Source organism: Thamnophis elegans, chromosome 5, assembly GCF_009769535.1.
Source record: "Thamnophis elegans isolate rThaEle1 chromosome 5, rThaEle1.pri, whole genome shotgun sequence".
NCBI lineage: Eukaryota > Metazoa > Chordata > Lepidosauria > Squamata > Colubridae > Thamnophis > Thamnophis elegans.
This window is the reverse complement of record NC_045545.1, coordinates 44,354,149-44,371,034: the sequence shown is the minus strand read 5'-3', so window position 1 is coordinate 44,371,034 and position 16,886 is coordinate 44,354,149. Positions and strand designations below refer to the sequence as shown.

The 16,886-nt window shown below is 35.3% G+C and overlaps 1 protein-coding gene across 1 annotated transcript in view; it reads left to right on the top strand.

Moving 5' to 3' along the window:
- Positions 1 to 16,886, top strand: part of CFAP57 (cilia and flagella associated protein 57) — a 38,914-nt gene that overhangs the window by 17,048 nt on the left and 4,980 nt on the right. Inside the window, exons 7-21 of the mRNA XM_032219060.1 lie at positions 751 to 916; positions 2,300 to 2,413; positions 3,373 to 3,585; positions 3,985 to 4,158; positions 6,424 to 6,585; positions 7,985 to 8,140; positions 8,270 to 8,363; positions 9,052 to 9,242; positions 9,989 to 10,162; positions 11,129 to 11,287; positions 11,606 to 11,749; positions 12,733 to 12,849; positions 13,723 to 13,857; positions 14,254 to 14,397; positions 14,879 to 15,011. Of these exons, the coding sequence (XP_032074951.1) occupies positions 751 to 916; positions 2,300 to 2,413; positions 3,373 to 3,585; positions 3,985 to 4,158; positions 6,424 to 6,585; positions 7,985 to 8,140; positions 8,270 to 8,363; positions 9,052 to 9,242; positions 9,989 to 10,162; positions 11,129 to 11,287; positions 11,606 to 11,749; positions 12,733 to 12,849; positions 13,723 to 13,857; positions 14,254 to 14,397; positions 14,879 to 15,011 (2,276 nt within the window). The remainder of the gene's footprint in view (positions 1 to 750; positions 917 to 2,299; positions 2,414 to 3,372; positions 3,586 to 3,984; positions 4,159 to 6,423; positions 6,586 to 7,984; positions 8,141 to 8,269; positions 8,364 to 9,051; positions 9,243 to 9,988; positions 10,163 to 11,128; positions 11,288 to 11,605; positions 11,750 to 12,732; positions 12,850 to 13,722; positions 13,858 to 14,253; positions 14,398 to 14,878; positions 15,012 to 16,886) is intronic.

The following is a 16,886-nucleotide window of genomic DNA, read 5'->3' as shown; positions in this document are numbered from 1 at the left end:
AGAAGTGAAACATCTTCAAAGAAAAAACACGAAAGTCCAATTACCTCCTGAAAAAGCACCTTTGAGACAACCATGATCTGGATGACTGAGAATCTCTACAGATGTCCACTTCATTACAAAATGAGCATAAATAAATCTTACATAACTTTTATAACAATTACAGTCAGAAGCTGCCACATATCTAAATAAGTAGCCTTCTTAAAACCCTCTCTTACCAAGTGAACTCCTCAAATAAATATGAAATTAAGTATACATCTCCTGCTTTAAATTGTAATATATCTTCAGAAGCCATAACAGAATGGAGGATAAGGCAACAATGCCTACAGTAAGCTTATCAATGTATGGAAACTTAACAATTAGATGGAATCTAATGAAAATTATATCACTTTGGTCAGCCATAGTAGTGGCAGTTCTAAATGTGCTAATTAATTAAAATATAAATGTAAAAGCAAATATAAATGGGGAAAAAACTGAGCTGGTTTCAGGAATAGAGCTTTAACCTTACTCTAAACAATGGGTTTTCCAACTGCATGAAATCTTCAGATGTACTGAATTGCTTCTTTTATGGTGATATTATTTTTGCTACCTTGTTTACATGCACTGAATTGGATAGTTTAGTCTTTGACCCTGTGGCCCTTCTCTTTGGTTTCCCAGTATTTCATCATAAAGTATGGCCAAGAATAGCACCAGCTGTAGGGTTTTTTTATTAACTGTGTTGTACATTAATTGCCATGGCTGATCCTGCTACAGCACACTCGACTTATATAAAGAGTACCAAGAAGAGGCATATGCACTTGCTTTTCACCCTGGTGGTCTGTGTGTTTTGGTTGGTTTTGCTGACAAACTTCGACTGATGAATTTACTTATTGATGATATCCGGACTTTTAAGGACTTCACTGTACGAGGATGCCGAGAGGTAAGCATTTAGGGAAAGGTACTGATATAGAAACTTGTGTGGAAAATATGCAAAAGCACAATCACAGAAAAAAGTTTATAAGCAGATTGAAATGAGGGCCAACTGGTTAGACAACAATGTGTACTGTGTAGTTTGTATTTGTAAGCTACGTTCCCGCATTCAGGGAATATACCTTTCTAAAATACAAAACATTCAAGGAAAATAGTTAAAATATCTTTGATGTGCAATTTCCTCTTATTATGATTTTAGTTCTAGTCTGCTAGATAAATCTACTTTCTAATTAGTCAGGCTGGAGTAGGTGCTGGCTCATGTGACAACTTGGGCAGGCAATATTAAGAATCATTTTATGCTTGTTTCTTTGTATCCCTTTATTATTGTTCTTACAAATAACATAAGGTGGCAAACATATCCAACATTACTTCCTCTTCCTATTTTCCCCACAACAACACCCCTGTAAGGTGGGTTGGTCTGAGAGAAAGTAACTGGCCCAAAGTCGTTCAGCTGGTTTTCATCGGACTTAAACCCATGGTCTCCCGCTTTCTAGCCTGGTTCCTTAACCACTACACCAAACTGCTTCTCTTCGTACTTAAATTATTATAAAGGAAGACATGTGGAAAATGTTTTAGTGACAAAAGAATGTTAGTCCTGGAATGGTAAGTCAGATACCTCAGCGCACATAAAGTATTGGTTTATTACACACACTGTCCTTAAGCATGCTTTTTTTTATACATTGTTTGAGTAGACCATAGTAACTGGATTCACCCATCATTCAGTGATGTAACAGTGGTTTACAAGCCACAAAACATGGGTTCACCCAATATGTTAACCCAATGCAAACAATTTACAGTATGGATCAATATGAAATGTAAATCCAGTTAATATCTTCTGACAAAATGGAAGGCTTTAGATAACTTTCTTTTATTTGAAAGGCAATCAAAATCCTAACCAGATCCTTAGTAAGCAAGTAAGCATTGATTTGATTAGGGTTTGTCATGGTGTAGCTAATTAATGATAATGTATATTAAGTATGGAGGCAAGCCTTGCAGCTGTGGGTAACCCTTCTACTAATTTGAATAGAGTCTGAACTGTTTTGAAAGCACTTGTGGAATGCTAAAGTATATTGAATGTTTAATGTGTCAAAAGATTAGTGTATAGATCATTTCTTTGACAGGTTTTATAAGAACTCTGAATACATATTTGGATGTTCCTAGACACAATTTAGCTTTTTGAACAAAATTGCTTGTTGGGGGACACTGAAAGAATAGTTCTATCTGTCAGTCAAAGGGGTACAGGATTACTAGATGATGCTTTCTACATAATTTCCAAATTATATGTATATATTACTGATTACTGATTCTCATAGTCTTCTGCTTCTTTCTTCAGTGCACCTTCAGTACAAGTGGTCATCTGTTTGCAGCAGTTAATGGAAATGTGATTCACATTTACTCTACCATAAGTTTTGACAATGTCATAAATCTGAAAGGACACAATGGTAAGGTCAGTGATTAGAGCTATAAGGTAGGTAAAATGCAAGTAAAATGTACACACAAAGAGGGAACCTATCTCTAAGTGGGAATTGAAGAATATGAAATTCCATAAATCTTTTCTCTTTATAATCAGGGAGAAGGGAAAGAGACTCTTCCAGTTGATCAATAGCAGCTAATGTATTTCCTTTAAACTATTTGGGCAGGTTCCTTCCACTGGAATGTGCAAATTTCTTTCCGAGTTCCTCCTGGGCTTGATTCTTCAGTTCCTCTTCTGTTTCAGACAAGAAGCCTGCAGGAGGAGGAAAGCGCTAATACAGGATAAATTTAGATATAAATATTGCAAAAAACATTATCAAGCCAAGCCAAATAACATAATTAGAAATGCATGTAACTGTCAAATTAAACATGGATCATGTAGATTTCACTGAGAAACAGTAGTTTGTCATCATAAATAATAATTTATAGAATAATTGTGAGGCCTACAGCTCCCTAACTCTGGATGCGGATTACAGAAGATCTGAAGACACAATGTGGTCTTCAAACATTTTCAGTGTAACCTCTCAGAGCCCTCCAAAACGTGATGGCATATTGTAAAGTTCAGTGTGACAAAAGGGGAAACAATTGAATGCATGACTGAAAAGTAATATTAATTGCTTAATGGTAAATATATTTACACAGAAATCCAATTAATCAAGGTTTTTGTCTGGTTTCCTATAATGCTTTTTGTAGTGCAGCCCTTGGCTTTTCACATAAAGGCCTTTTTCCTGATCTGCTATGGTTCCCATCAGGCTTTCTCATAAATAAGCTGTGAGGACAGGGGTTAAAAACTATGATTCCAGTCTAAAAACAGAACGAACAGTGGCATAAATAAATGGGAATAATATAAAGCAAAACACTGCTTAAGAATAATGGCCTGAATATTGTGCATTCTCATCCTTTTATTTTTCCCTTCCCCCATGCCATCTTCAGGTACGGTCAGTTGTGTGGAGCATGGATGATTATAAACTGGTATCCTGTGGCACAGATGGAGCAGTATATGAATGGAATCTCCAGAATGGCAAACGAGAATCAGAGTGCGTACTCAAGTCTTGCAGCTATAGTGGAGTAGCAATATCACCTGATGCAAAAGTCATCTTCGCTGTTGGTTCTGATCATTCTATCAAGGAGATTTGTGATTCTTCGGTGAGCCATTGCATACATAGCGGGGAATAGTGAAATTGTATCACTTGAAGTTCGGGTCATGCTCTGAAATAACCTCGTGTACTTAATTTTCTGTAGTTGAGACTATCCGGTGGTGCTAGTTTTCATAATTTTCTCTGTGGCAATCCAGTTATTAAATCACTTTTTGATACCCTAGATTCTTCCTCCTAAAGATCACTACTGGAGGTAGTGCAGTCTTTTCACACAGATCAGGTGGGGCGGGGGGGAAGCAGGTATGAGGCTTTCACTGTGGTAGATATGGTTGGTATAAAGTGAATCCTGTTCTGAATAAATCTTCATGAATTACTACACATAGAAACACCTACAAATTACAATTACAAAAAGTTGTATTGCTTAGAAGGAATGCTATGTATGTTTCAGATATTGAGAGAAGTTCCCTCTTTTGACGTTACCTACACTTGCATTGTGATCTCTCATAATGGGCGGATGGTATTCACTGGAACGTCTGCTGGGACCATTCGGTCCATGAAATACCCATTACCTCTGCACAAGGAATTCAATGAGTATCAAGCTCATGCTGGTGCAGTCACCAAGGTAAAGTCTCTGTATTACTTTGACTGCATGAGCTTTCCTGGGATTCCTCCCCCCCTCCACCTTTAGCAACAGAAGGTAGTTTTCATATGGTTGGGGCCTATACTTAAATATGTTTGCCTTTTTAGGAATTCCAACAGCTTGTTTTGCATTGGGTTTTCTTCTGCACTGCGGTTTTTAAGGCAGGTTCAACAAGTTCTTAAATCTCCTTAGAAAAATCAGAAGAAAATCAGCTGGGGTGTTCTAGGGGCTCCAGGAATGGAGCTAAGGTACTATACCATGTGTGTTTGTGTGTGTGTGTGTGTGTGTGTGTGTGTGTGTGTGTGTGTGTATGATATATATATCATTTGTGCTGATAAATAAATAAAGGGAGACTAGTATAGATCTATTTCAAACTATTTAGTTATCATCAGCTAGCCATACCCTTACTGGGAATTGAACCTGGGCTGTATTACATATCAGGCAGATGTATTAGCCACTAAGCCACCGGCTCTCCTCCTTTATCAGCTCTCCTCCTATATCAAGTCAGGGAAATAGGTATGTATTGTGTCACAACCCCTGGTATGCCCAAATATGGGAGGGAGCATACTGCTTCCCTTTTCTGTCTTTTGGCTCACCCTAGGAGCCATCAATGCCGAAAGCCATTTTTTAATGTTGCCTTTGTTACATTTGTGTTGCATTTGTGCTGATAAATAAAGGGAGATTAGTATAGATCTATTTCAAGCTATTTAGCTCTCATCAGCTAGCCATACCCTTACTGGGAATTGAACCTGGGCTGTATTACATGTATGTATGACACAATACATACACACACACACACACACACACACACACACACACACACACACACACATACATAGTACATCAATGTATCATATCAATACATTTAATGGCATTACACCAAAGATTTCTGTAGTAATGAGGAGGAAAGTGTGCATATGAATCATAAATCTACAATTGGAATTATTACTACTAAGAGCGTGAGGGTGCAGTGAGCTACTTCTGCTGACTGCTGGATGCCTGCAATTTGGCAGTTCAAATCTCACCAGGCTCAAGGTTGACTCAGCCTTCCATCCTTCCGAGGTCGGTAAAATGAGGACCCAGGGCTATAAAACACTATGAAGTGGTATATAAACCTAAGTGCTATTGCTATTGCTACTCTCCATACTGATCTCATTTATCTGGAAAATGCAAGAAAGAAACTTCAGTATTTTAGCAGACCGCATTAATAGGTTTAAGCATCTGTATATGCAATATAAATATCATGAACCTGTTTGTCTTATTTGTAAAACTGAAGTATTGATTTGATTTGATTTGTATTCCACTTTTCTGCTTAGGTGTTATGGTACCTAATTAAATGGGCAAGAAGAGGAAAAGGGACGTGTTCAGAAACTGTTCATGAGAAGTGATAGAAATTAGAGTAGACACTGGATGAGTGTCTATGAGAATGAGGAAAAAATCCTAATTAATATGAAATACATATTGAACAATGAGAGAAAATGCCAGTATAATGAATATTGCTTAGATAGTAAAGGAAGAGCCTAAGTGTAGGTTGTTTATATTTTTTTAGTGCAATAAAACTTTGATAAAATAATAAGAAAAGTCGAGTTTTATTTTGTGAGAATAAATATTTATCCTGTGCTTTCTTTATTATCATACTAGTGCCTATGAATTTATACTGCAATTCATGTCCACATTATGCATCTAGACTAATGGTCTTTTTCTTGGGGATTTGGAAATGATAATAGGAGTAGAACACTCTGTATGAATCCAGATGTCAGTAATCACAATGATAACAATGTGGTGTTATTGTTTTATTTCTGAGAAAGTCAAAATTAATCATGAATAATACATCTGGTAGAATGTACCTTTTAAACTAGTATGTACACATGGCACCGCAGACTTCCAGATTGAGTTAGCAGCAGTTATGTCTGGTGAATATTGTATATATTTTAAAAACAGACCTAACTGACAGTAAGTTGCTTAAGCTTTCTTTACATCCAGAATCTCATTATATAAAAGATGCACTAGATGTGCTAGAAGATATTCAATGATGATTCCTATTTTATGTACATACTTGCAATGGAAAAGCCATTCAGAGGTAAGAAAAAAAATAACTAGAAAACCACCTTTCATTATCAATTTTCATAGAAGTCCTTATGAGTCCAACAAGGACATATTTACTATTGCTGCTTTTCTTTTTCGTCACTCACTTTAATAGTGCTGTCTCACAGTTAAGAAAGCTTCTTCTTTTTTTAACTTCTACAGATATCCATAACATCTGATGATCAGTTTTTGTTAACATCTGCAGAAGATGGATGTATAATTATCTGGAAAGTATATGACAAAGAAGGACGGGGATTGAAAAGGGAGAGAGAGGTACCATATTCTGATGAAGTGTTGATTACTAGAACAGACATGGAAGAGAAGGTCAGTATAACTGCAAGGTATTGGTTTGAGAATCATTACTATATGTATTTCAAATTGAAAAGTTTAGATCATCATAAATCTGAGAATCAATAAATGTTAGTCAATAAGTAGCCCTCTGAACCATAGCAGAGATATATCCTGTTTCCCTGAAAATAAGACCTCCCAGGATAATACGCCCAATCGGGCTTTTGAGCTCATGCGCTAAAATAAGCCCTCCTCTGAAAATATTGAAACACAGCATCACCATGAGGTGACCACGCTCACGACCTCCTGCACCTCAAAAATAATAAGACCTCCCTGAAAATAAGGCCAAGTGCTTATTTCAGGGGAGTCAAAAGAAAATAAAACCCTGTCTTATTTTCTGGGAAACATGGCAGCAGAAATTAAAATTGAGTCTATAGTGTAAGATTTAGACATTGATGACCTAAAGCTTAGCTCCTAACCCATACTGCTCCATGTTTTTAGGGAATGTTTTAGATATTAGAGAAATCCCAGGTTTATTTTTGCCTATGTATGTGCAATTGCAAAAAACATGATATCTTGATTCATAGCTTTTCAGGAACCCATAAAAACTGTATGTATACATGTAACTAGATAGATCACACTCATATTAACCTGGAAACATGTATAGCAAATTTCAGTGGGACCTCTAAAGATTGTAGTGTTAATCCATATATTAACAGCACATTGCAATGCACCATAGCAACAGGAGAGCAATGTGATAATGATGAGCCATCAAGTTGGTATCAACTCTGAATAACCACATAGATTTTCTTCAGGAGGCTCTGTCCCCAATCTGATCTTTCATATTTACAAACAGTGCAGCCAACTTCATTATAATAGAGACCATCCACATTGCTACTTGTCATTCTTTTCTCCTCTTTCTTTCCACCTTTTCCAGTATTATAGACTTCTCCAAAACTTAGTTCTTTGCATGTGCCCACACTAAGATAATCTGAGCTTGATCATCTGTGCCACAAGCGAGAATTCTGGGTTGATTGCTTTGATGATTGACTCCATGGTATTTTTAAGTGTCTTCTCCAACACCAGAGTTCAAAAGTGTGAATCCTGTTTCTAGCCTGCTTTTCAAAGTCTGATTTCCATCAAGTGTTACAGGAAAAATCACTGCCTACATTTTAACCTTTGTTAAATACATCCTGGCACCTGAATGTTTTTTCCAAAGCCTTCATGACTGCCTTAACATGCTAGTTTGTGACATATTTCTGGACTGCTAGTTTTTTTACCATTCAGAGTAACAATATATGGGTAGGATCACACTATTAATATAGGAAACCAGTTATACTTATGATAGATAACATGTGCAATACTTATTTTAATCTCCATTTAAATATTTACACATTGATTTCTTTTAAAAATTTTACAATTTCTTATCCTGCAGACTCAGGTCATGCTAGAACTAAAAACACGGGTAGAGGAACTAAAGATGGAAAATGAATATCAGCTTCGTCTCAAGGATATGAATTATAGTGAAAAAATAAAGGAGTTAACTGAGAAATTCATCCAGGAAATGGAATCATTGAAAACTAAAAACCAGGTATGGCTCAAATATCAATTGCATCTCTCTGAATTATTGCATTACTCTGTTTCCAATCATGCAGTTAGTTAAATAAATTAAAAATTGTTAATAAATTTCAGATGAAAATGTTATCTGTCTATATTTCAGGTTCTGCAAACAGAAAAAGAAAAACAGGAAATACAACACCAGGATCAACTATCAGAATTAATAGAGAAACAGTCAAGAGAGGTGCAAGATTTAGGTTAGGAGACTCTGATATAACTGAATGAAAGTTTCAGTCTTTATAACAAAAGATAACAATTGTATGTATAGGTAACACATGCACATCCTTTGGGTTTAAACTTTCTCATGCCAAACAAGTAATTGGAGTTGATTTTATTTTTATAACTTTCTTGGTTTTCCTGATAATGAAGGGGATCACTGATCATGCATAACAAGCTGATAGATTTTTGAAGAATATTTTCAAAGCATCTATTCCTGAAAATCACTCACATTTATTTTGGCCTTCTTCCCTGCCCCAATTGTTAAGATTTATGCCGTTTCTGTAATAATCATTTAGCTTGAAGCACCTAAACATTTACCTAAGAATCCTTTAATGTATCATTCTTGTCTTCATTTTCTGCACAGGGAATGGATTGAAAGAGATTTCTACTTTTATTTATGATGTTGTCTTGAAAGAAACAAAAACACTGAATAGGAAAGTATTGTGTAGTCATAAAGTTGTCAGAAATAGAGTTCAAAGCTAATAGTGATTTAGAAATAGTGCAAAATGTAGGAATATGGACTTTACAAAGACAGGTTCTAAAAGATATAGGATACATTATTAAAAATGCCCGTTCATTACTAATTTGTAGGCAGGAAACGGCATTCTTTACCACTTTATAGTGCTATTTTTAAATCACATTTTTAAAAATTGCTCTGGTGTTTAGAATCTGGCAATAACCAAAAGCTGCTACTGGAATATGAAAAATATCAAGAACTGCAAATGAAATCCCAAAGAATGCAGGAAGAGTATGAGAAACAACTTCATGAAATGGAAGAGAACAAAAGCCAAGCACTTGAGGAACTGACAGAATATTATGAGGCAAAGCTGCTTGAGAAAGGAACTTTACTAGAAGAGGTATAACCTTTTTTTTTGCTTTTTAAAACAGAATTGAAGCAAGTACAACACACCTTTCAATGTCCTATATTCCTAGCTAATTTTGGCATAAGTTTGTATGACCTCATTCTTGAATTATTTTGAGAATAAGAGAAAGGCAATAAGCATACAAAACACAGAAATACTTAAAAGTCATTATCAAATAACTTCATTATTTTATTTATGTACTATGGAGTGTATGCTATAGATAATCTCCAATTAGGTTCTGATTTATACCACTTCACCTTTATAAATATTCCTTTTTTAAAACCAATGGCTTATAAGTATTCCAGCTCCTGAGAAGGTATATTAACCAGCAAATTCCATAACTTAAAATGATAATTTAAATATTTTCAGTTGTGTTTCCAATCATACACCTAGAAAAAAAAGTTTTCACAAGCATTGGCTGAGCCACATTAAAGGAGTGTTCAGTTTTACACTTACTAAAATTAATACTGAACTCCCACGCCATTCAAGATTTCCATGTCTAATGACTGCCAAGGTTAGTGACTGTAATTGAGATCTATATCAGATGGCACTAGCAAATAAGGTCTTCAGTCCCATAACATCTTACTGCTGCTTTGCATCCCCAGAATACTGTAGCCTATATTTTTCAGGATCTTGCCTTTTCTAGGCCATTCTTGAAACCTCATTTGTTTCCCCAAGCTGCTATGACTAGGTTCTTTCCTCACTTACTTTTACTTTTATTTTTCTAATTTGCCTAACAGGCTCAAGATGATGCTAGACAACAACTTAGGGAATTTGAGGAAACTAAGAAGCAGATTGAAGAAGACGAGGATAGAGAAATTCAAGATATAAAAATTAAATATGAGAGGCGGCTTCGAGAAGAAAGGGAATCCAATCTGCGATTAAAGGGGGAAACAGGAATCATGAGAAAGAAGGTGTGCTCCATGTTTTGTTTTTTGTGCTTTTTTTCAGCATTGTGTATGTGTGTATTTAAAATCAATAGCAAGCACACTGTTTTATCTGCTAACTTGGCAATCAAGAGATTAGCATACCACATGAATAAATTATTTAATACTAAATAAATAAAAATATTTAAAACAACATCATAACTTTTAAGAGCCGAGCACCTGTTAAAATATTTATAATAAAAACTTACAGAAAGAAGAGTCAGCAAAAATCACAGTAACAGTTATTAGGCTGGTTACTACCCATGTCTTATTTTAAATCTAAATTTTGTAGCTCTCAGCCAGGTTGATACATTCACTGAGAAAGTAAAATGAAAATTAGACCTGGGTATGTCTATTAGTATATATTATTATATAATAGTCTTCTATTATATATTAGATTTTTACAAACCATTAAGATAAACAAGAATCATGCTGTTCTCCAGAACTTAAATCTCTTGGGAGATTTTCTATCAGGAAAAATCTACAGTAGAATATAGACCTTTACGTTATCTCCATCTCTAGAAAAATATTTGCAGATAAATCAGTGCGTCCCAAACCCTTCCCTGATGTTAGACTCATATTGGAATGCCAAGTTAGCATACCAGAAAGATCTATGTTAAATCTCTGTTTACTATCAAAAGAATCTGAATTTATTATTTGTCTTGTTTTTTCTTCATAGGCGTTTCAAAAAATATGTCAATTTATATTTTAAAATAATTATTTCCATAAGAAATGTTTAAATTTCAGGTTCTTATGTGGACACCAAAAGTAGGTTGAGAATGTTTTTGAGTACAGTATGATTTTTAGTGCAATAGCTTTTTAAAAGGGTATGAAGATGTCCTGTTTGCTATATTTTAATTGATTATTGCAAATGATTATTTTATTGCTGTTACAATACTGCAGGAAACACTCTCATTGTTTTCAGCTTGAAAGATAACACTTTTTTTTCAACAGTTTAATAGTCTCCAAAAGGAGATTGAGGAGCGATGCAGTGATATTGAGGCAATGAAGTTGGAGCAGCAAAAGCTGCAAGGGATTATTAAGGCTTTAGAGAAGGACATTATGGGGCTGAAGAGAGAGATTCAAGAAAGAGATGAGACCATCCAAGATAAAGTAAGTTGACTGAGTAGTTTTATCTGAGCTGCTTTCACATCCCAAGCTCTTTTTAGGATATTGATCCTCACATAAAATCCTCAGTAGTCCTCATAAAGAATTAGTTCTCAAATTGAAGAAAAGTTTTGTTCACGATCAACTCATCCCATTTTAAGGCGGATTTAAGTTCTTTATAGTTTCTCTAATATTTCTGATTTGGTACCACCTTTCTCCTACAATGTCCTTGTTCAAATCACAAAGGAGTGCTTTTATTGATGAAAATCTGAAATGTCCTTACTGCTTCTTAACTACTTTCTCCCCCTGCTTTGCCTGCATTAGGAAAAACGAATTTATGATCTAAAAAAGAAAAATCAGGAACTGGAAAAATTCAAATTTGTATTAGATTACAAAATTAAGGAGCTGAAGAAACAAATAGAGCCACGTGAGAATGATATCAAAGCTATGAAGGAACAGATCCAGGAGGTGAGAAGCAAACAATGCAATCCACTTGCTGCTCTTTTAGACAAGCATTGACAAACACTATTCCAGGATGGTTCATTCCCCCCCTCCCATTTCTATCTTCTTTCCACAAAATATGCTATGAAGAAGGAAGGAAAAAGCCAAAAGGAAACTCAAAACCATCATTTTACTACCCCCAATATTACTTATTGACCCAGAGATTCAAGATGTGTAAAAACAAATGCAGTTTTTTGTTGTTCAGTTTCTGAATTAAAAGATTTTTATTTTTCACATACCTTTAATTAACTCAAAGAATAGCTAGTTAAATCAGATTTGATGTACTGAGGCAGGATTCCTATGGCTTATGTAATGGTTCCAATCCCATCTTGGTACCCTGGTTCCCCCAAAATAAGCCCTCCCTGGATAATAAGCCCAACCAGACTTTTGAGCACATGCACTAAAATAAGCCATCCTCTGAAAATATTGCAACACAGCAGCAGCCGTGAGGTGACCACGCTCTCCGCCTCCTGCACCTCAAAAATAATAAGACCTCCCCAAAAATAAGGCCAAGCACATATTTCGGGGGGTCAAAAGAAAATACGACCCTGTCTTATTTTTGGGGAAACACTGTACTTTTCTCATTTTTTTTTCAGATCAGTGTCATTGTCTTATCCAATTAGGCTCTCTTTATCTCTCACACATGCACACACATACACTTTCAGATAAAATGTTACTGTACTTAGGAATGTTCAAAGTCAATAAGGAAATAAAGAAATGTTTAGAATAAAATGGCAACCCATTCAATCATTTAATGTTATTTATAAATTGTTCATGGGCTCTGTGTTCGTCTGTGTGTATATATGCACAATGTATATTAATATAGATATAGGATGCTATTGCCCAATAGCTTTTAATTGGTAGTATTAAGGGATCCCTGTCTGAAAGCACCCCATATCAAGTAACAGACTTTATGTAATATTTTATTGCTTCTCATGTCATCTCTTCAGATGGAGGGAGAACTGGAACATTTCCATAAACAGAACACACAATTGGAACTTAACATAGCTGAACTGCGCCTAAAGCTGAGAACTACAGATCGTGAGATGCACAAAGAGATTCAGAAAGTGAGTATATTAAGAGCGAAGAAAGTGTTCATTGAATCACATCAAGGACTGCAAATGATGGAGATTCAAGAATTGCTTCCTGAAAATTACAGTTAATATGAAATTAACTGTAGGAGAGGTGGATCTGAGATATCATCTACATGTGTCTACAATATTACAAACATATCACTATTAAATCTTAGCATTATAAGATTGCAGAATTTCTTACTATTTGGGTGTTCCTTTGTCATAAATTTATCATTTTCATTAAGTACATTATTTATTTTATTCTATTGTGTGATGAAGCAAAAATGCACTTTAGGTAACAAAATAGCCTTCAGATTTTTTAAAAAGAATGTACAAGTTATCAGTACAGGCCATTATTATTCTTTGTTTGAATACCATACGAAGAGTGAATGAATTTTGAAATTTCCTTCTTTCTTTAGTTTTGTTATAGTTGCATTTTTTTTCCTAATTATGAAGTAATGTTGAATCAATAATATGAGCAATTGAATAGGTGACTATATATGCACCTTTGCATGAAGAACTATTATCACAATTTAAAGACAACTAGCTCCCAAATTTTCATATTTTGTCCATATTATTCTTTTCATAAACACTGTTTGCATATTTATTCATCATTTACTAATTATTAAGTCATCTGGAATGAATTTTTAAATGATGGAAGCTATTTGAATTGGTCCAAGAATTAATAAATTCAAAGTGATATGCTGAAATATTTATTTGGTTATCTACCATGTTTCTTTTGACTACATGCCATTTGGTTGATATGAATTTTACAAAAAACATATGCCTTTATTTGGGTCACAAAAAGAAAATATATCAAAGGGAGCAGCATTCTGCCTATTGCCTTAAATATTTCTTTGGCTGCAGGAACGAGATATGGAAGCACTTGTCAAGAGATTTAAAACAGATATTCACAACTGCATAGGCTTCATCCAGGAGCCTAAGAAACTAAAGGAGTCCATTAGAGATATCTATGACAAGTATGTACAGAAGGCAGATAGGGTAAGTAAGAATATACATCAATATAAATCTGGTCAATTTAGTCATCTGAATAGGTTAGTATATTTTTAAAATCTGTTTTTTTTAAACATGCATAGAGATATTTTACTATATTTGGGTTTTCCTCAATATACTGACAGAGAAGCTGTATGCAATTTCTCCTGATGTATTAGGTTATTTACATAAGTTTCTTGACTGATATTAGCTTACATTTTTGATATATATTATTTTATTGTCATATACATTTCCCCAAAGGAAGCCAAAATTGCACTAGGTATGAAGTTTAGCAGACCTGCTGTTCAGTTATGTACAGATGATCTCTTTTACATCCCTAATCATTGAGAGTCACACCCCCATTTTCAGTTGAACACAAGCTTGTTTGAGCTCTTGTTTCTTCAGGTGGAAATTGTTGGGGTTGATTCAGACTTGCATCAAGAGTATACACGGCAGCGAGAGCATCTTGAACACAACCTAGCAACATTGAAAAAGAAAGTAGTAAAAGAAAGCGAGATCCATCGTGCAGATTATGTGCGCATTATGCAGGTACAAACTCAAATTTAAAAAGTGGAGTGCAGGGTTTTGTTTTGTTTTCAACTGAGGGAAATTTCAATGTGTTCTGTGTACAAACTCAAAACAGAAATTAATTATTTTCAAACCCAGAAGATGTATTTGAGTCTCATGATGATATCCAAATATATTAATGTGAAAAGTAACTGGGAATGGAGGAAGAAGAATATATTGAAATTTGATTGCAGAAAATTATATTTTCTATAGGCTGGCAGAAGTGAAGATCACAGGGTTATGGAGCTATACTCCATTGTATATCAGATTTAAGGCTCGATATTTTGCATATACTTTAGCTATGTTTATATGGATTGTTGTAAGCCACCCTAGAACCATAATATGAATTAGATGGCCAGTAAGTAAGTAAGTAAGTAAGTAAGTAAGTAAGTAAGTAAGATCATGTTGACTATACTAGTCAACAACTGTACCAGTTTAAACTGTGTTGTTCTTGAACCTATAGGAAAATGTAAGTCTTATTAAGGAAATCAATGATTTGCGGAGAGAATTGAAGGTCACTCGCATACAAGTCCATGACCTCGAGTCAACTCTGAGCCTTCTTAGGAAGCACAAGAAATCAACAGCACAACCCTCAGGTGATTTCTGTGGGTTTTTTTTTAACTATCACTTCCTTCTACTTTTTCACAACACGTAATATTCTATTTTTTACTTCCTGCTTTTCACTAGGGGCTCTGAGGCATGAAATAGGTAATGAGAACGACTTTGGTGTAGTGGTGGTTAAGGTGCTGGTCTGAAAACCTGGAGACTGAATTCTAGTCCCACCTTAGGCATGAAAGTCAGTTGAGTGACTTGGGGCCAGTCACTCTAAGCCCAACACCTCAGAGGGTTGTTGTTGTGGAGAAAATCGGAGGAGGAAGATTAGGCACATCTGCTGTAAAATCTAATCCAATTTTTAAAAATGCATCTTTGTACTGGATTGTCATTCATTAATGCTATCAGTTGGGTATTTTTGAATTGCTGAAAGAAAAATTAGTTTAAATCTCCAATAGAATAGAATAGAATTTTATTATTTGTATGCCGCCCTTCTCCGGGAGGACTCCAGGAGGATGTAAATCTCCTGGCATTATTTTATTGTAACAATTTTATGTAGATAGGGCTCAACTTAAAACATAAACATGTTAATTTCATTGTATTTTGTGATTAAGTATATATGAGTGTTCTAACCACCAAGAGGAGTGGTTTCAAAGTTGTATGTGGAACCATCCTGCTTCATCTGGGTATATTGTGGGTAACACATTTTAGAGAGGAACAGAGCTTTGATTACTCAGACCCACCATTTTGAAGCCAGTTTCTATTGCTATGGACTTCCCTGTAGATGGTTTGACTAGCAAGCAAGGAGATGGAATCAAGTCTCTGCTTATGAAGGTTAAGCCATCCATTATCACTCAGCCCAACCAAGGTTTGGTATAAGGTTCAAATAAGGAAAATGCAGCCTATGACTTACCTGGTTTCTTGGAAAAACAAAATGTAAATGTGATAATCACAAAATGACTAAGAATCAAAGATTCCTATTTATGTGTTCCAATATTCTTATAATTCAACTCTTTTTGTAAGGATTTTTTTCCCATTAAACCACTTATACAAGAGTGAACAGTCATATCCGTTGTTTCAATGGTGGCTGAGCTGCAAAGTCAAGCAATACAAGGCAAAACTCCATGCAGTCATAGGAAGGACAGGCGAAAGAAGCAACAGAATTAAAATTACAGTGGGCATATGGTAAAAAGAGAATTACACCTTCATGATGGGTGACAGAGGGTACTCATCTGTTTCAGTGGCTTTTTAGTTTGTACTACCTAACGTATTGGCCACCAGATGGCGATAATAAGCAATCGATGGAGCCTTTGCATTCAAATAGCTGTGGATTAAAGAAAGCCTTTTTCCTCCAGTATATTTATTTGTTTATTTATTTAGTTTGTCAAATGTGTACAAGATAACAGGTATAAATATAAACATGGACATGAACAAAGAAAATTAGTACAAATAAATGGGGACAGTACGACAGGGACAGAAGGCACACTGGTGCGCTTATGCACACGTGCTTTACGGACCTCTTAGGAATCAGGTGAGGTCCACAGTAGACAGTTTAAGGTTGAAGCTTTGAAGGCTTGAGGATATAACAATGGAGTCAGGTAGAGCATTCCTGGCGTTGACCACTCTGTTGCTGAAGTTGTATTTTCTGCAATTGAGTCTGGAGCGGTTTACCTTGAGTTTGTATCTATTGTTTGCCCCTGTATTATTGAGGTTGAAGTTGAAGTAGTTGTTGCGAGGTAGGACGTTGTAGCAGACAATTTTGTGTACTATGCTTAGGCCAGATGGTAGGCGGTTTAATTCCAGGTTGTTCATGCCCAAAAGTTTGAGTCTGGTGGCATAAGGGATTCTATTGTGAGCAGAGGAGTGGAGTACTCTTCTCGTGAAATACCTCTGGACCCACTCAATTGTATTTATGTATG